The sequence below is a fragment of the Gadus morhua genome, unplaced genomic scaffold (genome assembly GCF_902167405.1).
Source record: "Gadus morhua unplaced genomic scaffold, gadMor3.0, whole genome shotgun sequence".
In the NCBI taxonomy this organism is placed as follows: Eukaryota; Metazoa; Chordata; class Actinopteri; order Gadiformes; family Gadidae; genus Gadus; species Gadus morhua.
The window spans coordinates 68,088-93,027 of record NW_021963962.1 but is presented as its reverse complement, the minus strand read 5'-3'; the positions used below and the strand labels follow the sequence as shown (position 1 = coordinate 93,027).

General features: G+C 47.9%; 2 protein-coding genes across 7 annotated transcripts in view; both read right to left on the bottom strand.

The window, feature by feature from the left end:
* The window catches only part of lbr (lamin B receptor), a 32,785-nt gene extending 19,254 nt beyond the window's left edge, over positions 1-13,531 (bottom strand). For 3 of the 6 annotated variants that reach the window (XM_030349932.1, XM_030349929.1, XM_030349927.1), the window contains exons 1-4: positions 11,895-12,061; positions 8,706-8,880; positions 6,290-6,514; positions 4,501-4,569 (exon numbers count right to left, since the gene is read on the bottom strand). In XM_030349932.1, coding sequence (XP_030205792.1) covers positions 4,501-4,569; positions 6,290-6,514; positions 8,706-8,880; positions 11,895-12,046 — 621 coding nt within the window. In that variant the 5' untranslated portion in view covers positions 12,047-12,061. Of the gene's footprint in view, positions 1-4,500; positions 4,570-6,289; positions 6,515-8,705; positions 8,881-11,894; positions 12,062-13,375 lie in introns of those variants that run through there. The other 3 variants (XM_030349930.1, XM_030349928.1, XM_030349933.1) reach the window with 2 other exon arrangements.
* Positions 13,532-14,842: 1,311 nt separating this feature from the next.
* Positions 14,843-24,718, bottom strand: LOC115538258 (protein enabled homolog). The gene is made up of 9 exons (XM_030349936.1): positions 24,596-24,718; positions 23,777-23,910; positions 23,447-23,495; positions 23,185-23,236; positions 21,888-21,954; positions 20,884-20,931; positions 18,117-18,201; positions 17,833-17,890; positions 14,843-17,445 (listed from the first exon to the last, which is right to left on the bottom strand). The coding sequence occupies exons 2-9, from the start codon at positions 23,875-23,877 to the stop codon at positions 17,408-17,410; spliced, it is 498 nt and encodes a 165-aa protein (XP_030205796.1). The 5' UTR covers positions 23,878-23,910; positions 24,596-24,718; the 3' UTR covers positions 14,843-17,407.
* Between the last annotated feature and the right edge of the window lie 222 nt (positions 24,719-24,940).

Genomic DNA, 24,940 nt, shown 5'->3' with positions numbered 1-24,940 from the left:
CCTCCGTCTCCATACTGAGAGCTCAACCTCATCCCTCCATCCCCATACTGAGAGCTCAACCTCATCCCTCCGTCTCCATACTGAGAGCTCAATCTCATCCCTCCATCACCATACTGAGAGCTCAACCTCATCCCTCCGTCTCCATACTGAGAGCTCAACCTCCTCACTCTGTCTCCATACTGAGAGCTCAACCTCCTCGCTCTGTCTCCATACTGAGAGCTCAACCTCCTCGCTCTGTCTCCATACTGAGAGCTCAACCTCCTCGCTCTGTCTCCATACTGAGAGCTCAACCTCCTCGCTCTGTCTCCATACTGAGAGCTCAACCTCCTCGCTCTGTCTCCATACTGAGAGCTCAACCTCATCGCTCTGTCTCCATACTGAGAGCTCAACCTCATCGCTCTCTGTCTCCATACTGAGAGCTCAACCTCCTCGCTCTGTCTCCATACTGAGAGCTCAACCTCCTCGCTCTGTCTCCATACTGAGAGCTCAACCTCATCGCTCTCTGTCTCCATACTGAGAGCTCAACCTCCTCGCTCTGTCTCCATACTGAGAGCTCAACCTCCTCGCTCTGTCTCCATACTGAGAGCTCAACCTCATCGCTCTCTGTCTCCATACTGAGAGCTCAACCTCCTCGCTCTCTGTCTCCATACTGATATAGCTCAACCTCCTCGCTCTCTGTCTCCATACTGATATAGCTCAACCTCATCGCTCTCCGTCTCCATACTGATATAGCTCAACCTCATCGCTCTGTCTCCATACTGATATAGCTCAACAGCTTCCCGTCTCCATACTGAGAACTCAACCTCCTCGCTCTGTCTCCATACTGAGAGCTCAACCTCATCCCTCCATCTCCATACTGAGAGCTCAACCTCCTCGCTCTGTCTCCATACTGACAGAGCTCAACCTCATCGCTCTGTCTCCATACTGATATAGCTCAACCTCATCGCTCTGTCTCCATACTGACAGAGCTCAACCTCCTCGCTCTGTCTCCATACTGAGAGCTCAACCTCCTCGCTCTGTCTCCATACTGAGAGCTCAACAGCTTCCCGTCTCCATACTGAGAACTCAACCTCCTCGCTCTGTCTCCATACTGAGAGCTCAACCTCATCCCTCCATCTCCATACTGAGAGCTCAACCTCCTCGCTCTGTCTCCATACTGACAGAGCTCAACCTCATCGCTCTGTCTCCATACTGATATAGCTCAACAGCTTCCCGTCTCCATACTGATAGAACTCAACAGCGTCCTGTCTCTAAAGTGATAGAGCTAATTCATTTCCTATATCCATGCTTCTAGAGCTCAACCACTTCCTGTGTGAGGTAGGTACAGAGAAGAGGGAGTTGGACAGGGAAGAGAGGGAGAGAGACAGAGAGAAGAGGAATAGAGAGAGAGAGACAAAAACACAGAAGAACGAGGGAGTTGGCCAGGGGAGAGAGGGAGAGAGACAGAGAGAAGAGGAATAGAGAGAGAGACAAAAACACAGAAGAACGAGGGAGTTGGCCAGGGGAGAGAGGGAGAGAGACAAGAGACGGAGACTGAATGCGTTGGAATGCCACGTGCCTGGTCAAACCCTTCACACACAGAGGGGCCCCTTCCATGCCCACCTCAGGGCATTCCAGCCCAGCGTGGGGCCAGGAGGCCCACCAGAGCCAGGCTCTGTTGTTACCACTCTTCTACCTGACAAAGGTCTGTTCACACCAGAGGTACCTCCACCTCTCTCTCTTTCCTGGGAGCCTCTTTCACAGTTCCCGGTGAATAACTGGGACCCCTTTCAGGCGCACCGCTGGAGGCTTTAACTGTCAACACATGCAGCTGGTTCTGGAACATTTCCACCTGGTGCCGATTCACACGTGGCCTAGGAATGCTGGAATAGACGGGCCAAATGTCGAGCAGATCTTCAATCGTTTCCCCATCCTCCAAATGTGCTATTAATATATTTACCAAGTAACGTATAACGCTGATCAGCAGATGCTTGTGATGGTCCCACCCTCTGAGTGTTAAGTCAGATGGACACCCCTCTCTAGGTGCCTCTCCCGGCAGCCTAACGGCGTTCATGCACACCAGCGCCATGCCGGCAGTGATCCAGAGAGGTCACTAGGTCTTTGACAGGGAACGTGGCGCTGCAGATATCCTGGAGTATCGACCCCTGCTTCCTTCCGCACATGAGCCCTTAAGGGAAATGTTCCCTGAACATTGCAGCTAAAGTCTTCATGTGTGAAAGGGGCTCTACTCTGGCATCAGATGGCTATCACACAGCCCCCCCCCCCCCCACACACACACACGGCATTACACCATAACTTGACTACAGTAGGCTAACACACCGGCCAACAACAAAGCATCCAACATGTATTTGAAACTCTTCTTTCGTGGCTGACTGGTAGGGTTACCCTGAGTCTGACCAGCTCCCTCTGAAGGGCAGAGCCCCTCTCTCTCTCTGTTAGTAGTTATACTCTCTCTCTCTGTTAGTAGTTATAGTCTCTCTTCCCCTCTCTCTCTCTCTCTGTTAGTAGTTATACTCTCTCTCCCCCTCTCTCTCTCTCAGTTAGTAGTTATACTCTCTCTCCCCCTCTCTCTCTCTCTGTTAGTAGTTATACTCTCTCTCCCCCTCTCTCTCTCTCTCTCTCTGTTAGTAGTTATACTCTCTCTCTCTCTGTTAGTAGTTATACTCTCTCTCTCTGTTAGTAGTTATACTCTCTCTCCCCCTCTCTCTCTCTGTTAGTAGTTATACTCTCTCTGTTAGTAGTTATACTCTCTCTCTCTCTGTTAGTAGTTATACTCTCTCCCCCTCTCTCTCTCTGTTAGTAGTTATACTCTCTCTCTCTGTTAGTAGTTATACTCTCTCTCCCCCTCTCTCTCTCTCTGTTAGTAGTTATACTCTCTCTCTCTCTGTTAGTAGTTATACTCTCTCTCCCCCTCTCTCTCTCTCTCTGTTAGTAGTTATACTCTCTCTCTCTGTTAGTAGTTATACTCTCTCTCCCCCCCTCTCTCTCTCTGTTAGTAGTTATACTCTCTCTCCCCCTCTCTCTCTCTCTGTTAGTAGTTATACTCTCTCTCCCCCTCTCTCTCTCTCTGTTAGTAGTTATACTCTCTCTCTCTGTTAGTAGTTATACTGTCTCTCCCCCTCTCTCTCTCTCTGTTAGTAGTTATACTCTCTCTCTCTGTTAGTAGTTATACTCTCTCACCCCCTCTCTCTCTCTCTGTTAGTAGTTATACTCTCTCTCCCCCTCTCTCTCGCTCTGTTAGTAGTTATACTCTCTCTCCCCCTCTCTCTCTCTGTTAGTAGTTATACTCTCTCTCCCCCTCTCTCTCTCTGTTAGTAGTTATACTCTCTCTCCCCCCCCCTCTCTCTCTGTTAGTAGTTATACTCTCTCTCCCCCTCTCTCTCTCTCTGTTAGTAGTTAAACTCTCTCTCCCCCTCTCTCTCTCTCTGTTAGTAGTTATACTCTCTCTCTCTCTGTTAGTAGTTATACTCTCTCCCCCTCTCTCTCTCTGTTAGTAGTTATACTCTCTCTCCCCCTCTCTCTCTCTCTGTTACTAGTTATACTCTCTCTCCCTGTTAGTAGTTATACTCTCTCTCCCCCTCTCTCTCTCTCTGTTAGCAGTTACTCTCTCTCCCTCTTTCTGTTAGTAGTTATACTCTCTCTCCCCCTCTCTCTCTCTCTGTTAGTAGTTATACTCTCTCTCTGTTAGTAGTTATACTCTCTCTCCCCCTCTCTCTCTGTTAGTAGTTATACTCACTCTCTCTGTTAGTAGTTATACTCTCTCTCTCTGTTAGTAGTTATACTCTCTCTCCTTGTTAGTAGTTATACTCTCTCTCCCCCTCTCTCTCTCTCTCTGTTAGTAGTTATACTTTCTCTCTCCCTCTCTCTCTGTGTGTTAGCAATGCTCTCTCTCTCCCTGTCTCTCTCTCTCTCTCTCCCTGTCTCTCTCTCTCTCCCTCCCTCCCTCTCTCTGTGTTAGTAATGCTCTCTCTCTCTCTGTGTTAGTAATGCTCTCTCTCTCTCTGTGTTAGTAATGCTCTCTCTCTCTCTGTGTTAGTAATGCTCTCTTTCTCTCTCTCTCTCTCTGTGTTAGTAATGCTCTCTCTCTCTCTCTCTCTGTGTTAGTAATGCTCTCTCTCTCTCTCTCTCTCTCTCTCTCTCTCTCTCTCTCTCTCTCTCTCTCTCTCTCTCTGTGTTAGTAATGCTCTCTCTCTCTCTGTGTTAGTAATGCTCTCTCTCTCTCTCTCTCTCTCTCTTAGTAATGCTCTCTCTCTCTCTGTGTTAGTAATGCTCTCTCTCTCTCTCTCTCTGTGTTAGTAATGCTCTCTCTCTCTCTCTCTCTGTGTTAGTAATGCTCTCTCTCTCTCTGTGTTAGTAATGCTCTCTCTCTCTCTCTCTCTGTGTTAGTAATGCTCTCTCTCTCTCTGTGTTAGTAATGCTCTCTCTCTCTCTCTCTCTCTGTGTTAGTAATGCTCTCTCTCTCTCTGTGTTAGTAATGCTCTCTCTCCCTGACCGACTGACCTGGTTGGTATCGTTGTGTTCACTCTTCTCATGGTTGCTGCCGTTTTTCTCCTCGGTCCTAGCAACCTGCTGAACACACACACACACACACACACACACACACACACATTAGGTGTCTGCGATAGACCTGCAGTGTATATCAATAATGTGTGTGTGTGTGTGTGTGTGTGTGTGTGTGTGTGTGTGTGTGTGTGTGTGCGAGTGAGTGAGTGAATGAGTGAGTGAGTGAGTGAGTGGGTGAGTGAGTGAGTGAGTGGGTGAGTGAGTGAGTGAGTGAGTGAGTTGGTGAGTGAGTGAGTGAGTGAGTGAGTGAGTGGGTGAGTGAGTGAGTGAGTGGGTGGGTGGGTGAGTGAGTGAGTGGGTGAGTGAGTGAGTGAGTGAGTGAGTGAGTGAGTGAGTGAGTTGGTGAGTGAGTGAGTGAGTGAGTGAGTGAGTGAGTGAGTGAGTGAGTGAGTGAGTGAGTGAGTGAGTGAGTGGGTGAGTGAGTGAGTGAGTGGGTGAGTGAGTGAGTGAGTGGGTGAGTGAGTTGGTGAGTGAGTGGGTGAGTGAGTTGGTGAGTGAGTGAGTGAGTGAGTGAGTGAGTTGGTGAGTGAGTGAGTGAGTGAGTGAGTGGGTGAGTGAGTTGGTGAGTGAGTGGGTGAGTGAGTTGGTGAGTGAGTGAGTGAGTGAGTGAGTGAGTGAGTGAGTGAGTGAGTGAGTGGGTGAGTGAGTGAGTGAGTGAGTGGGTGGGTGGGTGGGTGGGTGAGTGAGTTGGTGAGTGAGTGAGTGAGTTGGTGAGTGAGTGAGTGAGTGAGTTGGTGAGTGAGTGAGTGAGTGAGTTGGTGAGTGAGTGAGTGAGTGAGTGAGTGAGTGAGTGAGTGAGTGAGTGAGTTGGTGAGTGAGTGAGTGAGTGAGTGAGTGAGTTGGTGAGTGAGTGAGTGAGTGGGTGAGTGAGTTGGTGAGTGAGTGAGTGGGTGAGTGAGTGAGTGAGTGAGTGAGTGAGTGAGTGAGTGAGTGAGTGAGTGAGTGAGTTGGTGAGTGAGTGAGTGAGTGAGTGAGTTGGTGAGTGAGTGAGTGAGTGAGTGAGTGAGTTGGTGAGTGAGTGAGGTAGTGAGTGAGTGAGTGAGTGAGTGAGTTGGTGAGTGAGTGAGTGAGTTGGTGAGTGAGTGAGTGAGTGGGTGAGTGAGTTGGTGAGTGAGTGAGTTGGTGAGTGAGTGAGTGAGTGAGTGAGTGAGTGAGTTGGTGAGTGAGTGAGTGAGTGAGTGAGTGAGTGAGTGAGTGAGTGAGTTGGTGAGTGAGTGAGTGAGTGAGTTGGTGAGTGAGTGAGTGAGTGAGTGAGTGAGTGAGTGAGTGAGTGAGTGAGTTGGTGAGTGAGTGAGTGAGTGAGTGAGTTGGTGAGTGAGTGAGTGAGTGAGTGAGTGAGTGAGTTGGTGAGTGAGTGAGTGAGTGAGTGAGTGAGTGAGTTGGTGAGTGAGTTGGTGAGTGAGTGAGTGAGTGAGTGAGTGAGTGAGTGAGTGAGTGAGTGAGTGAGTGAGTGAGTGAGTGAGTGAGTGGGTGAGTGAGTGAGTGAGTGAGTGAGTTGGTGAGTGAGTGAGTGAGTGAGTGAGTGAGTGAGTTGGTGAGTGAGTGAGTGAGTGAGTGAGTGAGTGAGTGAGTTGGTGAGTGAGTGAGTGAGTTGGTGAGTGAGTTGGTGAGTGAGTGAGTGAGTGAGTTGGTGAGTGAGTGAGGTAGTGAGTGAGTGAGTGAGTGAGTGAGTGAGTTGGTGAGTGAGTGAGTGAGGTAGTGAGTGAGTGAGGTAGTGAGTGAGTACCACGGGCGTGAGGCGGACTTCCAGCACCTCCTTCACCCTCTCCGACCGCCTGGAGGCGGACGAGGAGGTGGGGGGGGCGCTCTCCGTGATGTTGGCGGTTGCCACGGCGGCGGCGGTCCGCGAGGAGGAGCGGCGGGTGGTCCGGCCCGGGGAGCGCGAGCGGCTCCGGCGCCGGGACGGGGAGCGGGACCTCGACCGGGAGCGCTGCCGGAACCCGGTCGCATTCTGGAGGGGAGGGAGTAGAACACATGATGGGCCAGACGGACATGTGGTCTAACCCTACTAGCCTGGCTCCGCCCGCCTAAGTACTTCCGCTCAATTTGGAATTTCCCTTCAGTACTAGGTCTGGACCTGCTGTATGTAATTTGGTTTTCTGCGCTACCACAGCGTGCGCCCAATCAGCGAACAGAGGGCGTGTCTGAGAACAATGACGATAAAGTCGTGCGCCAGTTTGAGTCGTGTTGTCAACGATTAGACCCAGCTTCGAAAGTTTACTGCATACATCATCTCTGGCCTTACTATGAAATATTGATTTACAATGTGCAATTTTTCCCCGATAAATTAAATTCGACCAACAAAACCTGCAGCTGTCGTTGACGGACATTTTCGTGCAGACGCGCAAGGTGTTTGGTTTGTGTACAACCTGCGCGTGATTCCCGGCGCATGACATACGTCACAACCAAACGTTAGCGATTGGTTATGGCAGATCCAAAGTGGCACTGGGCAGATCCAATCATTTTAAACTTCAACAGACACCCGCCTTCAAGTGAGTTAACGTTTGTCAATTGATTAGGTCCAGACTCTCTGTACAAATGAAATGAAATGAAGTGAAGTACGAGAGTCTGGTCGGACATGTGGTCTAACCCCAGGAGGACCAGACAGACATGTGGTCTAACCCCAGGAGGACCAGACGGACATGTGGTCTAACCCCAGGAGGACCAGACGGACATGTGGTCTAACCCCAGGAGGACCAGATGGACATGTGGTCTAACCCCAGGAGGACCAGACGGACATGTGGTCTAACCCCAGGAGGACCAGACGGACATGTGTTTAAACCCCAGGAGGACCAGACAGACATGTGGTCTAACCCCAGGAGGACCAGACAGACATGTGGTCTAACCCCAGGAGGACCAGACGGACATGTGGTCTAACCCCAGGGTGGACCAGACGTACATGTGGTCTAACCCCAGGAGGACCAGACGGACATGTGGTCTAACCCCAGGAGGACCAGACGGACATGTGGTCTAACCCCAGGAGGACCAGACGGACATGTGTTTAAACCCCAGGAGGACCAGACAGACATGTGGTCTAACCCCAGGAGGACCAGACAGACATGTGGTCTAACCCCAGGAGGACCAGACGGACATGTGGTCTAACCCCAGGGTGGACCAGACGGACATGTGGTCTAACCCCAGGAGGACCAGATGGACATGTGGTCTAACCCCAGGAGGACCAGACGGACATGTGGTCTAACCCCAGGAGGACCAGACGGACATGTGGTCTAACCCCAGGAGGACCAGACGGACATGCGTTTAAACCCTTTAGATTCTCTGCCCGGGCCGATATTACCCACCACTATCCTCGGGCCGGGTCGGGCCGGGCGTTTGATCGAGCGTTTTTATTTTAATTTTTATCATTGGTTTATTATTAATATTCTAGGCCATTATTACAAGGGTCTTCTCAATGCCGTGGAACGCTCCGTTCACTTGCATGGGTAGTAAGCGTCTTCCGTTGCTAAGCGACGTCAATGTCTTTGCGGACAAATTATTTCTCTGCTGATCAACACTACGAATGCTGCTAACGAATAAATTGTAAAAAGACAACCATGTGAAGTTATTTTTTCGTTTTGGCAAGTAGCCGTGCAATAAGCGGGATAATGTATAGAACGTCGCCGGTCATTATTTAAAATAAGCCCCTTCAGGGCGAAGCAAGAGACCTTCGCTGCGCGTCGGTGTACTGCTCGCCCGGTCGGGGGTTATTTTCCCGATAATGACCAGCGTTCTATACATTATCCCTTACATATATATTTAGCAGAGTAGGCCTAGTAACAAATGTGTACAAAGTTACATATGTAGGCCTATTAAAAAAAATGTTGGGTTGAAATCGGGCTCGGGCTCATAATTACGGTTAATGTGTCGGGTCGGGCCGGGCTCGGACAGAACGTGCACGGGCTCGGGCCGGGTCGGGCTTTATTTTCTGGGCCCGATCTAAGCTCTACAGTATACCAGTCGGTGTGCTTTGGAGTGTAAATAATAAGGTTAGCTTCTCCTGCTGCATCAACGCATGTTTTGATGTGTGAAGACGGGAACATTTGCTTTATAAAGTATAAACAAACTGGTTTGCTTCTTCAGAAACTGCGAGCCGAATGGGCTGGACGCGTGCTGGGATGCTGCGGTTGGCGTGGGGACGGCGGTACCTTGATGTCCTGCTCGCTGAGCTCCAGCTCCGTGCCGTCCTTGTAGATGACGGTGTAGAGCTGCTCCCGGGCGCCGTAGCTCAGCACCTTGACCTCGTAGAAGAGGTTGCTGCCCGGCCAGCGGCCCATCACCGTGTCCCCGTTCTGGTAGCGCGGCGGCGGCATCCTCACTGGTCTGGAGGAACACCAGGACACACTGAGGTCAACACCAGGACACACTGAGGTCAACACCGGGACACACGGACGTCAACACCGGGACACACTGAGGTCAACACCGGGACACACTGAGGTCAACACCGGGACACACTGAGGTCAACACCGGGACACACTGAGGTCAACACCGGGACACACTGAGGTCAACACCGGGACACACTGAGGTCAACACCGGGACACACGGACGTCAACACCGGGACACACTGAGGTCAACACCGGGACACACTGAGGTCAACACCGGGACACACTGAGGGCAACACCGGGACACACTGAGGGCAACACCGGGACACACTGAGGGCAACACCGGGACACACTGAGGGCAACACCGGGACACACTGAGGTCAACACCGGGACACACTGAGGTCAACACCGGGACACACTGAGGTCAACACCGGGACACACTGAGGTCAACACCGGGACACACTGAGGTCAACACCGGGATGGAGTACAGAGGATTGGTTTTTTTAGCAGAAAGAGGTTCAGTATTAATAACAGATAATAAGACCTGAATCAGGACCAGCTGGTGGTCTTTGGACTGAACCCTGCTATCTATTTATATTAATATGAGTATTATAGATGATTATATATGAATAGTATACTATTATTATTATTACCGCTATATAAACCACAGCCGGTATCACGCCAGCCTAGTACAGTAGACAGAGTGGTTACGTATTGCGTCACCGTTACTAGGCCTTCCATGCTAAACCACTAACCCATTATTATGGTATGGCGACACAAAGGCAGAGGGGAGGCCAGCTCAGCAGTCCGGGGTGGCTGTCACTACAACACCTCCCTGGAGAACTGCTGACACGCACGGCCCCACCAGCTCTACCCAAACACTCCCAGGACTACCACTGGGCCTGCAAGCTACCAACCCTACCCACCAACTAGTAGAACAACTACCAACCCTACCCACTACAAGACCTACAAACTACCAGACCCACCAACTAGTAGAACAACTACCAACCCTACCCACTACAAGACCTACAAACTACCAGACCCCCCAACTAGTAGAACAACTACCAACCCTACCCACTACAAGACCTACAAACTACCAGACCCACCAACTAGTAGAACAACTACCAACCCTACCCACTACAAGACCTACAAACTACCAGACCCACAAACTAGTAGAACTACCAACCCTACCCACTACAAGACCTACAAACTACCAGACCCACCAACTAGTAGAACTACCAACCCTACCCACTACAAGACCTACAAACTACCAGACCCACCAACTAGTAGAACAACTACCAACCCTACCCACTACAAGACCTACAAACTACCAGACCCACCAACTAGTAGAACAACTACCAACCCTACCCACTACAAGACCTACAAACTACCAGACCCACAAACTAGTAGAACTACCAACCCTACCCACTACAAGACCTACAAACTACCAGACCCACAAACTAGTAGAACTACCAACCCTACCCACTACAAGACCTACAAACTACCAGACCCACCAACTAGTAGAACAACTACCAACCCTACCCACTACAAGACCTACAAACTACCAGACCCACCAACTAGTAGAACAACTACCAACCCTACCCACTACAAGACCTACAAACTACCAGACCCACCAACTAGTAGAACAACTACCAACCCTACCCACTACAAGACCTACAAACTACCAGACCCACCAACTAGTAGAACAACTACCAACCCTACCCACTACAAGACCTACAAACTACCAGACCCACCAACTAGTAGAACAACTACCAACCCTACCCACTACAAGACCTACAAACTACCAGACCCACAAACTAGTAGAACTACCAACCCTACCCACTACAAGAACTACAAACTACCAGACCCACCAACTAGTAGAACAACTACCAAGTACCAACCCTACCCACTACAAGACCTACAAACTACCAGACCCACAAACTAGTAGAACAACTACCAACCCTACCCACTACAAGACCTACAAACTACCAGACCCACAAACTAGTAGAACTACCAACCCTACCCACTACAAGACCTACAAACTACCAGACCCACCAACTAGTAGAACAACTACCAACCCTACAAACTACCAGACCTACAAACTACCAGACCCACAAACTACCAGACCTACCCACTACCAGACCTACCAACCACTAGCCGCACTACCAGACCTACCAACCACTAGCCGTACTACCAGACCGCAGCCACAACCACAACAAGGACCACCCACTGCTGGACCGACCCACTCAGCACCAGACCTACCAACTACACATAGATGGCAACAACCTGCTAGTAATCAATCAAGTTCATCAAAAGGAAATATGACATTAGTAAATAATATAACTGCAGCAGTATAACTCTTCCGCTGCACTACAGTACTGCTGGGATGACTGTCCAGGGGATGACATTTAAACATGATGCTAACACTTCCAGAGCAGCAAAGCTAGCAGTAGATGTTAACGCAATGCCAGGTCTATTTTGATGTGTGAACTCGATAGGCCAGACCAAAAGTGGCTCCATGGTTATACGGCCTACCGTCCATTCACTGTCATAATTACTCTGGGAAAGCTATATTCAAAAAACGTTTGTCAGAAGAGCCAAACCATTCAGATTGAAGGATTATTTTGTGTTTCCTGTTGGGTGAGCACCCATGTGGAAGTCAGAGCAGCCTGGGCCATGTAGGGTCAGTGCCCAACATGAAGGATGAACAGCTCCCTCAAAGACACAACCAGCAGATAAAAACACAACCAAAATACCCAACAACATACTAACACATCAACACACAACCCAGTACACACAGTCCACTGCAGAACATAGCATACGAATACCTCCCATTCCAATGATCTTTAAAACATAACACAACCAACAGATAGACACACACATGCACTGAAACAGCTCGAAACATCACGCAAAGGGGAAACCGAGGAAACGCCCTAAAGCAATAACTCCCGAGATTAACTTCTAGACAAGCCATTCATATTCAGCCCCAGGGCAGAGATTCCACACCAAACACACCCCATGCTGCAGCTCTCTGTGTAGGCTTCCCGTCCAGACAGCTTCCATACAACACCAGCATGGAGAGGCTCCGGTCGGACCGAGCCCCGAGCTGCCCCCGGCCCGCCCCGCGGGGAGGAGGAGCCTCGGAGCTGCCTCTCACTTTCACCCATAAACGCCTTTTGATGCGTGAGATGAAGGGAAACTATAACTGGGTGACACTTGGACTCATATCCATTCCTAACATTGTAAAATCTGCCAAAAATTACTTGCGAGAAAGCCGTAGAGAAAAAGTATCACATAAGCAGTGTTGTAATACACTAACGAACTTCCCATTAGCAGATCAATGGGGATTATTATACCAGTACAATGGACGGTGGGATTTAACCATTGTGCATGTTAACTGTGTTGTAATTTAATCTTTAACTCGGCGTGGTTAAACCCCAAATTTAAATAACAGACACGGGTTTATGTGGCTAGAGTGGATTAAGAATAATAATACTGATAGTGGGATAGTAAAACCAAATGTTAGAAGAGTGAATCGTGTTCTTGTGGATCGATTTTAATTATCATCGAATTGAGATTCAATACACACAGGCAGTAGTTGGTTCTGGAGGAGTGTCGGGTTGGTAATCAAGAGACCACATAATTCAGTTTACATCGATACTTATTAACCCTGCACGCCTATCTGCAATGCAAAGGTCGCCCCTGTCTTTTGAGGGCACCGCGGCGCAAGGGAGGGAAAACGTCCCGCGTTCAAATCCCCGAGCCCCGCAGCTGCCGCGGAGAGTGGAATCGGTTTGACCCCGTGACGTTTTCCCTCCTTTCTCCCTCAGGAGACTCGTTGTTACTCACTATAGCACTTGCTCACATCCCAACACCCGGGTTCGGTTCTCCGCGGCGGCGGCGGGGTTCGGGGATTTGAAAGCGTGACGTGTTCCCTCCGCTCCCCCTCCTACGACTCGTTTTTTGTCTCTGTCGTATTCATACATATTTATGTTTATGAATGGACTGGTGGTTCCTGCACAAGGGGCCGGAGTAAAGTGGCCTTCTTCGATGAACTAACGGAACTGCGGGTTCGATCCACCGAGCCGTAGTAGTCCACGGTCTATCCCCTGGCGCTAATCTCCTAATAACCCGGCCAAGGACGGGTCAAACATTGACCGGGTTCAGCCGAATAGTGATACGAGGTACAGTCGTTGCCCAGGTAACGTTCTAATATCAGTGCTGGTTATAGAACAAATAACGCGGTTTATTTAAGGAAACCTGGTTGTGTTGTCAAAAAAGTTACTCCACAAGAGTGTAGTCGGAGCCCGGTAACCCGTTAGTCCTCCCTGAATTAGTCGGAGCCCTCTCTGTAAAGACCCGTTAGACGACCGGGAAATAGACGCACATCGACGAGAAACAGCCAGCGTCAGTTAAGCTCCTATTCCCCAACAAAGAGGGCGAACCGAAGAGCAACAATAAGTAATAAAAACATGCAAAAGCTCAAATTAACTCACCTTTATGTGACGCGTTTCCCACTGAATAAAATACAATTTAAGATCCTTTTATGGCCGAAACGATACTTAAAGAGTGGAAATTAATTTCAAAAGGCCGACTCGTTCAACGTTGACGTAGAGCGAGATCTCCCTCCCTGGTCACCGAGTCCGCCAGTGGCTTCATGGCGCGAAGGCCGCTGATTGGTCGGCGCAGCGTTCAATTCAAACTGTTCTGCGTTCTCATTGGTGGATTTAGGATTTATAACAAGAGCCGGGATTGGTCGTTATTATGTCAAGGCTTTTTGGTTTTACTCGTGTCCGATTAACTTTATAACATTTCAAACAACATTTATTACAGGATTTATGTATTGGTGCGTTAGTTTATGCATGGGTGCATGTTAGGGTGCATGAGGGTATGTTAGGTTGCACTATTGTTTGTTTGGGTGCAGATGCATGAGGGTGGTCTTGGTGCATGCGGGTGTGTGTTGCAGCATGAGTGCAACAAGTGCAATGTGACCAAAACCTCAAATGAACTACATCTGCACTGCAGACTGTAGGAAGTCAGATCTCACCGCAACATCTCAAACGTATTCCCCGCTCTGTCCTGCTCTCTGGCCGGGACCAGAGACCGCGACCGGGGAAGCCAACTCCCGGGCGGGGATCAACAACAGGCAGACCGAGGAAGCACGTTTCTCTCTCACGCACAGCGACACGGCTCAGCAGCTACGGGCGCCCTCAGGAGGTTGACTGGTACCACCGCCCAACACACAAGCACCTCTTCAAACATGCTTCAAACACCCACGCGTTACGGGAAATGATTAACATGCTTCCGGTCGATTACAGGGGCGTCTTTGGCAAATGAAAACATTGGGGGGCTGGGCCCCCATAGGCTAGTAGTGGTGTCTAACGTGTCTGGGGAATCTCTCCTGAGAAAATAAAATGAAATGTGTGTGCATTTGAGAAACCCTAATTTTATCACATTTTGAGATTGTTCATAGGATTAAAATCACTTGACAATTGTAATTTGAAGCTTAGTGGATGAAATAATAAATTTATTTTAATTTCCGCCATACAAACTAATCTTTTTTGCTGACATAACTCAAAGGTCACAGTGAACACATGTAAAGATTCTCACCGGTGTTGACGTGACTTTGTCTCGTTAACTCTCCTCTCCATCCTCTTCTTTCTCTCTCCTCTCTGCTTCCTCTCTATATTGTTAAAAAGTAATATTTGTAAGTATGTTAAGCCTATAGTCAGTGACTGGAGTGCCCTTATGGCTCTGTATGTGACTTGTTCTTGTTGTTTAAGTCAGGTAAGGCCTTTCTAGCTATCAATTGATAGAATTCCTAACAACAATGTGTGCGTTGTGTACAGAGTCAGCCTTAACTTTATCATTAGGCCACAATGACTTGCCGCTCCTCTCCGAGGCTGAATCACATCAGGGCTGGGGGGAATTGAATCGGGGCCCAAGATCTATCGACGCCAATGTTCGTGTATTGCATTTTTTTATTTTTTTATTCAAACAAAACAATATGTTAGCATGTAAGAAAATTCTAGGTAACATGACAACAGTATGGTAGCCTACAATGTGGATGATTACATCGTCTTCTGACTGCAAACGCTCCCGTGGATTCTGCCGACGCCGTCCGCATCCCATAATAATCCGAGGTGTTGGTCTGCTCTCTAGGAGGAGGGTTTGATGTCCGATAGGGTTCAGGGTTCAGAGGCACCCAGGGTTTGTAGCAGGGTCCGAACAAGCCTGCTAGCTTTCAAAGTGGTCCCCCCGGTTTCAACTCCCCAACGTCAAACAGTACGCAAAGTCGCCGTTTTACATAAATAAATGAACTATATAAAAGCAGGAAGGTGATGCAGAGGCGGGGAAAATAGTGGACAATGAAACAACAAAGATAATGTGTCCCTATATCAACATTAGTCATTTAAATCTTCAACATGTTAGACTTCAGAACAAGGCACAAACCATCTCGTATCACAGATAGAGGAAACCATGTGAAAACCATATACTTTCCCAGTGGGGACCCCGATATAGCAGGTAAAACAGACAAAGAAAAAAAAAAGGCGACTTTGTGGAGTGATTCGGATCCTCTGGTCTCCGTACCCCTTCTCTTCTCAGAGTGTACCCCTTCTCTTCTGAGAGTGTACCCCTTCTCTTCTCAGAGTGTACCCCTTCTCTTCTGAGAGTGTACCTCTTCTCTCCTGAGTGTACCCCTTCTCTCCTGAGAGTGTACCCCTTCTCTTCTTAAGGTGCACCCCTTCTCTCCTGAGAGTGTACCCCTTCTCTCCTGAGTGTACCCCTTCTCTCCTGAGTGTACCCCTTCTCTCCTGAGAGTGTACCCCTTCTCTCCTGAGTGTACGCCTCCCCTCCTTTCCCTTCAACAACCTCCTCTGACCGAAGGCCGCATAATAAATACCAGAGCACCTCATTATCAATGGTACTTTGTGTGTTTTGTTTGCTACCTTACATAGCCTACGGTATTACTGGTACCTTACATACTTTATTTCTGGTACCTTGTACACATTATTTTTGGTACCTTGTGTACTTTATTTCTGGTACCGTGTATATCTCTGGTACCTTACAGCCGAGGTCATGGTGTCGACTAGACTCTTTCTGATGATTGTACCTACTCTGACCTATGACCTCCGACCTTAAACACTTCAGAACCAACCAACACTTCTCAGGCATATCGTTATTAGGTTTTGATGACAGGAGAAGGCAGAATAAAAGTAAAAAGAAACAATACATGATGCGGCCCAGTGGCGGTGGCATGGGCCCAGTCCCGTCTCCACACAGGTTCTTTACCCCTGGACTCCTATGGGGTCACACATGGCTGACACACAGGTTCTTTACCCCTGGACTCCTATGGGGTCACACATGGCTGACACACAGGTTCTTTACCCCTGGACTCCTATGGGGTCACACATGGCTGACACACACATCAGCATCCGGATTTTCATAGGAACAAAAAAATGCATGAAATGAGAAGGGTTTAAAAAGGGGTTTATATTTAGGAAGTTAAATATTAAACCAAAGAAAAAAAAAGACAAACATTTTCTGCAAATTTTTAGAGGATAGGTATTTAGTCTCTCTCTGGGGGGTGGGGGGTGTTGGAGGGGACGTGTGGAGATGTTTAGACTCATGCTACACTTATTGCTCGTGATAAACTGTCCTAGATGGGCCTCATGTCTTGGCAGTTTGACGTCTTTCACCGTAGTTCTATAATAAAAAACAAACAATCCCACGTGCACAGCTTGGGGGCGCCAGAGAGCTGGTTCAAAGTTCAAATTAAGACGCGCGTTTTAAGTCGCTTTGCACACGGTAAAAGCTCAAATAACTCGATCTACGTGGCCGGCCGCGGAGGCTTAGCACGCTAACGGTTAGAAATCAGCACTTGTTGATGAAAGGTTTGGTAGAAAGCTACGGCGGCGTGAGTCCTCGCCACGGGGCGACACGGAGGGCAGGAGGGAGGGACTTCCTGTCTGACAGAAGGCCGTGAGGTCACAGAGAGAGAGAAAGAGAGGCGGGACCGTGAAGTGACCCGCGGAGAGTGATTAGCTACTTCATACCGGCCTCGCTTCTACACGTCAACACAAACATGGTTGGTTTATAGATTTACACTTTTTTTTTTCTAAATAGTTTTGTTTTTACTCTCTTTTGTACATATTGAGATTAAAATATTGTTGAAGGAAGACAGAGTTATCAGAGTCCTGTAGGTGTGGACAGACACCCCCACCCCCCCTTCACTCTCACACTCACGCACACACATACTCACACACACGCTCGCTACCCTATGGCATTATGGGAAACAGACTCGTTCAACAGTATCCTCGGGGGGGGGTCTGTCCGTCTCCCCCACCCCCCTGCACAGAGACGCCATCTTGCATAAAGACATCACTGTCCTCCTGATTGGTTGATCTGTTGTCATGGTAACCCCCGCGGTGGTGGTGGTGGTGGTGGTCGCTGTCGCTCCGAGGGGTCTGGGTTCGATGCCAGCTCAACAGGAAGTAGATGTGTTGGAACAGGAAGTTGTCACGCCTCTACGCCGTGCTGGACTTCCCCAGCTCCTCTCGGATCGCTGGGGGATACAGGGAGGGGGGGGGGGGAGGGAGGAGAGAGGGACGAGAGAGAGGGAAGAGAGGGAGGAGAGACAAGGAGAGACAAGAGGGGGAGGAGAGATAGAGAGAGGGGGGGGGGAGAGAGAGGGGAGAGGATTGGGAGAGAGGGAGGAGAGGGGAGAGAGAGAGGGAGGAGAGACAGAGAGAGGGGAGGAGTTTGAGAGAGAGAGGGAGGAGTTGGAAACAGAGACAGAGGGAGGGGAAATTGAAAAGGGAGAGTTAGCACTATTGTGTGTTTTTGTCTACAGAGCCATCCTTTTGTGTGTGCGTGTGTGCGGGCGTTTTCGTGTGGGTGTGCTTGTATTTGTGTGCACGTGAGAGAGCTTGAGTGCATGTGTGTGTGGTACCATCAATGAGCTCTTCTTTTAGTTTTGACAGCTCCTTCCTCATCTCATCCAGAATGTCCTGAAACAGGAGGAGGAGGATATCAGACTGGAGTCTAGTTCATTGATTAACAGTGACATGTTTAAACCTTTACAGAGAACTGACCAACTTAAACAGGTTATAAGAGCGAGCTGACCTTCCCCAATTTAAGATAACTGACCTGTTATAACCAGTTTAAAGATATAAATGACTTTCACCAGTGTGAAGAGAACTGACCAGTTTAAACCGGTTTAAAGTGAAAACTGACCTGTTTCAAGCGGTCGTAGTCGAGCGGTTCGGCCGACACTCCGTTGGCACTAAGAGATCCAGTCGGGGGAGGAGTAGACCTAGGCCTGAGAGAAAGAGAGAGAGAGACTATTACACTGACCTAGGCCTGAGAGACTGAGAGAGACTATTACACTGACCTAGGCCTGAGAGACAGAGAGAGAGAGACTATTAGTAGACCTAGGCCTGAGAGACAGAGAGAGAGACTATTACACTGACCTAGGCCTGAGAGACAGAGAGAGAGACTATTAGTAGACCTAGGCCTGAGAGACAGAGAGAGAGACTATTAGTAGACCTAGGCCTGAGAGACAGAGAGAGAGACTATTAGTAGACCTAGGCCTGAGAGACAGAGAGAGAGACTATTAGTAGACCTAGACCTGAGAGACAGAGAGAGAGAGACTATTAGTAGACCTAGGCCTGAGAGACAGAGAGAGAGACTATTAGTAGACCTAGGCCTGAGAGACAGAGAGAGAGAGACTATTAGTAGACCTAGGCCTGAGAGACAGAGAGAGAGAGAGACTATTAGTAGACCTAGGCCTGAGAGACAGAGAGAGAGAGACTATTAGTAGACCTAGGCCTGAGAGACAGAGAGAGAGACTATTAGTAGACCTAGGCCTGAGAGACAGAGAGAGAGAGACTATTAGTAGACCTAGGCCTGAGAGACAGAGAGAGAGAGACTATTAGTAGACCTAGAGAGAGACTATTACACTGACCTAGGCCTGAGAGACAGAGAGAGAGACTATTAGTAGACCTAGGCCTGAGAGACAGAGAGAGAGAGACTATTACACCCCACACACTGATGGAGAGACAGAGAGAGAGAGAGACTATTACACCCCACACACTGATGGAGAGACAGAGAGAGAGACTATTAAACCCCACACACTGATGGAGAGACAGAGAGAGAGACTATTAAACTGCACACTGAGACAGAGAGAGAAGGAAGACAGAAGAGCAGCAGTTGCTCATCAATTTCATGTTAAAATATAGTTCATGAGATATATTCATGAACTAATAACCATAAAGCTGTCATTTACAACAATATAAATATAGCTATAAACCGTCAGAACGTATTTATAAGTATATTTATAGGTGTAGTTCATAGCCGGTGTGCCAACTGTAGTTGTATCAGTGGAGAGAGAGGATGCAGTCTGACGCAGGTTAACATGCATGTCAACTCAGTCTTACACATGCAGAAACCAAGACGCCAACCCACACGCACAATTGATCTACACTAAAGCGTCCAAGGAGCCGGCGTCACGCTGTATGACATGATAACTATCCAATAGGGTTACTGCGTCACCTTATCAAGGAACTAGGCAGTACGTTAACACAGTAGTAAGATAATGGCATAGCAAGCTCACTAAATAGTTAGCTAAAAATGCAGTAAACTAAGGCCATTGTTAGCTAAATACACTGTAGGATAAATAAGCAGTACGAAAGCTGCATAGCATACTGCTAAATGCTCATTAAGCTGAATTCAAACTAAGCCTACCACATAATAAGCTAAATACACAGTTTGCTAAATATAAAGTAAGATAATGACATAGTATTCTGCTAAATACATAGTAAGCTAAATACACAGTAAGCTGACCACATAGTGAGCTAAATATGCACTACGATAATATACATTAAGATAATGGCCTAATGAGCTAACTTAACTAAGACAACTTTAAGCACTAGGGCATAAAGGTGCTATTATACAGATAACTAACTAATAAACTAATAACTAACTAATAAACCAACCAATCAGATGGTAGATATAGATAGTGAGATTATTTAATTTGTTGTTTATTTGCCTGGTAAAACATTAACTAAATGGGCCAGCTCTTGGATGTATTGGATGCATCACTCTTACTGTATTGAAATGAATGACACACCAGCCGCCCTGGTGTATGTGTCTCTTATCAGAGAGCCCCAAGTGGGCCTGGGGTCACCACGGTTGATAAGGCTGTGCCAAGTCTCAATGTCGGCCATGCCTTACTGGTGTCTCCATTAACAAGTCTTCTTTAGTTGGCTAGTCTTGATAATTCTGGTTTAACTATACACTGGTTTACCTAGTCTGAGTTAGCTATAGTCTGGGCCAGCTAGACTGAGTTACCTAGTCTGGTTTAACTGTATACTTGTTGACAAGTCTGGGTTAACTAGTATTGGTTAAATAGTCTGGTTTAACTATGAGTAGTGTGGGTTTAACTAGTATGGGTAGTTCAACTACTATGGTTTAACGGGAGTTTGGTTGAGGAATTATAGGTTGATGGTCGTCTGGTTTAAATGTAGTCTAGCTTAACAGTAGTCTAGGTAAACTATCCTGGTCTTATTAGGCTGGTTGACTCTGGTTTAGATACATGTAGTCTTTATACATTTTATTGACTAAACTACTTAAAACCAAAGCAAAAGTAGAAGTAGTTAAAAGGAGTTGGAAGGATCAGCAGGCGATGCCAGAGAACTTTGTCATGATGCTGACGATACGATAATATATGTCTGTAATTTATTAGACAAGGCTCTATCGTTTGTTATCAGTCATCACTGACAGACAGTCCTGCTGACATGTCCAGAAGAACCTACTTCCAGGCGCGAGAACGGTGTCAGCAGAGACACGCAAGGAACAAAATCATTTGGAAAGTTCAATTCAAAGTTTCGAATTTCAATTCCATCCGCAACATTCACAAAACAAAACCAAGCCAACACTTCCAGCACAGCAAACCTGGAGGAGAGAGCAGGGCCTTATAAACCCTCTGAACTGATCTCACTACCTGCTGGAGGGGTCTGCAGACATGGCATTCCTCCACGGAGACTCTCTTCTGTGTAGCAGAAACATGGGCTTTTCAAAGTAAAGCTCCTCAGAAACGGGTCCCTTAAGGTAAAGCTCCTGAAAGGTTGTCTTTTTCAAAGTAAAGCTCCTGAAACATTGGCTTTTCAAGGTAAAGCTTCTGAAAGATGGGCTTCTCAAAGTAAAGCACCTGAAACATAGGCTTTTCAAAGAAAAGCTCCTGAAACATAGGCTTTTAAAAGTAAAGCACCAGAAACATGGGCTTTTCAAAGTAAAGCTCCTGAAACATGGGCTTTTAAAAGTAAAGCACCAGAAACAGGGGCTTTTCAAAGTAAAGCTCCTGGTGGTATGCCCCAAACAACCAGCTCCATGATGGCATATTATGGTTAAAAAAGTAATCTGCAAACAATAAACTACTAATTGACTAATTGATTAAACACCACAGAGGCATTATTATAAAATACATATTTTTCTAATTAGCAACTTGTAGCACATAAATCTACACTTTACAATGTGAAACCCTCAGTCTTTCTGATGTTAAACCTCTGTTGGTTGGCTATCTGAAAATGATGGTGCACTACAAGCCCCCGTTACCCGGAGACCTGTTCGTATCCTCCTCTGTGACTCCTCTCCAACAGAACGCCAGCGGATCAGAGGTCAGGAGAAGGTTAGACTCTGATCTAAGCTTTAGTCAGGTTAGCCAGCTGCACAACAGGTAAAGCAGTGTTGTCATGCTAAAGCTAGCCGCCGGGCGCTAACGATGCACCCCATTGGTTAGCTCACTCTGTCACCGGTCACATGGTGTTAAGTACGGCCAGCGGTAATCATCACCAGCAAACAGAGAAGGTTAAAAACGAGATTTGAGTTTGGTGGTAAAATGGCGTTTATATAAGCGTTGGGTTGTTCAGCGGTGAGAACAGGTGATGACGTCACACTGAGACCAGATGAAGGAGTGACGAAGGCGTAGGAGGCACGGAGACAACGTACCTTCCTATCACCGGAGACTTGCTACCGTTCATGGTGTTGGCCCTCTCCCATGGCTTCCTCGGCATGTCTGGAGAACACACAGCACCGCATTGAGCTGACTACTGCTACTACTATACTACTATACAATTACTGCAACGAGCTGCACTGTACTACTACTATACTGCACTCCTACTATTACTACAACGAGCTGCACTGTACTACTACTATACTATTACTAATACTACTATACTGCACTCCTACTATTACTACAACGAGCTGCACTACTGCTACTACTATACTACTATACTATTACTACAACGAGCTGCACTGTACTACTACTATACTATTACTACTACTACTATACTGCACTCCTACTATTACTACAACCAGCTGCACTATACTACTACTATACTATTACTACTACTACTATACTGCACTCCTATTACTACAACGAGCTGCACTATACTACTACTATACTGCACTCCTACTATTACTACAACGAGCTGCACTGTACTACTACTATACTATTACTAATACTACTATACTGCACTCCTACTATTACTACAACGAGCTGCACTATACTACTACTATACTATTACTAATACTACTATACTGCACTCCTATTACTACAATGAGCTGCACTGTACTCCTACTATACTATTACTAATACTACTATACTGCACTCCTACTATTACTACAACGAGCTGCACTGTACTACTACTATACTATTACTAATACTACTATACTGCACTCCTACTATTACTACAACGAGCTGCACTGTACTACTACTATACTATTACTAATACTACTATACTGCACTCCTACTATTACTACAACGAGCTGCACTGTACTACTACTATACTATTACTAATACTACTATACTGCACTCCTACTATTACTACAACGAGCTGCACTGTACTACTACTATACTATTACTAATACTACTATACTGCACTCCTACTATTACTACAACGAGCTGCACTGTACTACTACTATACTATTACTAATACTACTATACTGCACTCCTACTATTACTACAACGAGCTGCACTGTACTACTACTATACTATTACTAATACTACTATACTGCACTCCTATTACTACAACGAGCTGCACTGTACTCCTACTATACTATTACTAATACTACTATACTTCAATACTACACTACTACTATCACCAAAATGATCTACACAATACAAATACTAAAACTACTAATCAATAGCGTATTGTTTTCCTGTGTGTGTGTGTGTTGGTTGTGTGTGTGTGTTGTGGTCCAGTGTGTGTGTGTGTGATGTTGTTGGGTGTGCGTCCAGACTCACCTGGCGTGCTACAGGCCGAAACTTTAGGGGTTGTGTTGACATCACCATCCTCCTATTGGACGAGAGAGAAAGGTCAAAGGTTACCATGGTCATGGAACCCAAAACCGATTATGGATTATATGTTGTGATGTTCCAGAACGTGAGAGAGAGATCGGTCCGATGCCTCAACCACGGCCTTAAGCACACGATGAGGTGCACATCATGTATTTATGAATGAATGTATTAATACATAATACAATGAATCAGTACATTTAATACTCACTGATCTCTGTTCTGGTTCAGGAGAGGAGCCCTTGTCTGCAATCCTCCTTCTGTAGAATTCAAAGAAGAACGTTGATACCATCAATATACAAACACCACAAATGTACACTGACACATGTCCTCATTGTAAATCGCTTTGGATAAAAACGTCTGCTAAATTACCTAAATGTTAATGTAGATATAAACAACATACAATTATCCCTCAAAACAGTACTGTATTTATGTACACCCAGAGCAGTGGTCACCCACTCCGACTCAGTGTGTGAGAGCCCAGTGCATTTCTTTTTCTTTTGATAAACTGATTAAATAAGCGGTGTTGTTGCAGTAATACCTCCTGGCCAGCAGGGCGCTCATCTCCTCCATGAGGCCGCCTCCCCCAGGCAGAGGCCCGTTCCCCCGGGCCTCCGGTTTCCCCCCAAGGGCCCCCGCCATCGCTGCAGCCAGAGCCGCCCCTGCATCCTCTCCCTGGAAACCCCACAGAATCACCGGCATGTTAATTTGTCTCATTAGAGTTAATTATTACATCACATGCTAATAATTCAGCTCCTGCAACGTCAATCCTTTAGTGACATCACAAGTGGGCGTGTGACGTCACCCAGACGCACGATGATCTGCCCTACAGTGACATCACAAGCGTGAGAAACTGTGATCCACTTTAGATGTCAAAGGTGGATTTGTGATGTCACAGATGGGGGGATTTGTGATGTCACAGAATGGTGGATTTGTGATGTCACAGATGGGTGGATTTGTAATGTCACAGAGTGGTGGATTTGTGATGTCCCAGATGGATGGATTTGTGATGTCACAGATGGGTGGATTTGTGATGTCACAGGTGGATGGATTTGTGATGTCACAGATGGGTGGGTTCTGAAGGGCCTCCCAGACCCTAATGTCAGCCCGGGGTTGGTGCGTGGAGGAGATACGAGGAGAGGACCGCAGTATGTGCATCGTGTGAGCGGCCAACGGTAACGTGTGTGTGACAGCGCACGCCCCTGTTTGTGTTTTTGTTGTGTGTGGGTTAGTTTAACCCTGTGTGTCATTGGCACATAGGCGATCTCCACAACCAAACCCAGAGCGGCAGGGCACGACGTCGTCACCCCAGCAGTCAATCAGGACTCACCCGGGACCCCAGCAGCCAATCAGGACTCACCCGGGACACCTTGCGCAGCTTGGCTCCGGCGAGGGCGGCGGCCAGGCCGGAGAGGGGGCGGTCCTCCGAGGGGGCGAACAGACCCGGGGGGAGGGGCGGGGCCGGGGGCGGGGCCGGATGTCCCAGAGGGGGAGGGGGTCCTGGGGGAGGGGGAGGAGGAGGCGGGGCCCCGGTGGTGGGAGGAGCCCAGCTGGGAGGCAGGGGGGGGGCAGGGGGAGGAGGGGGGTGTCCCCCTGGTGTGGGGGTGGGGGTCACAGTGGAGCCCGGCGGCAGCGGGGGAGGGGGGGGAGGAGTGGGCGTGGTCAAGCCGGGCGTCTGCACCACGTCTGCAGGGGGGGGGGGGAG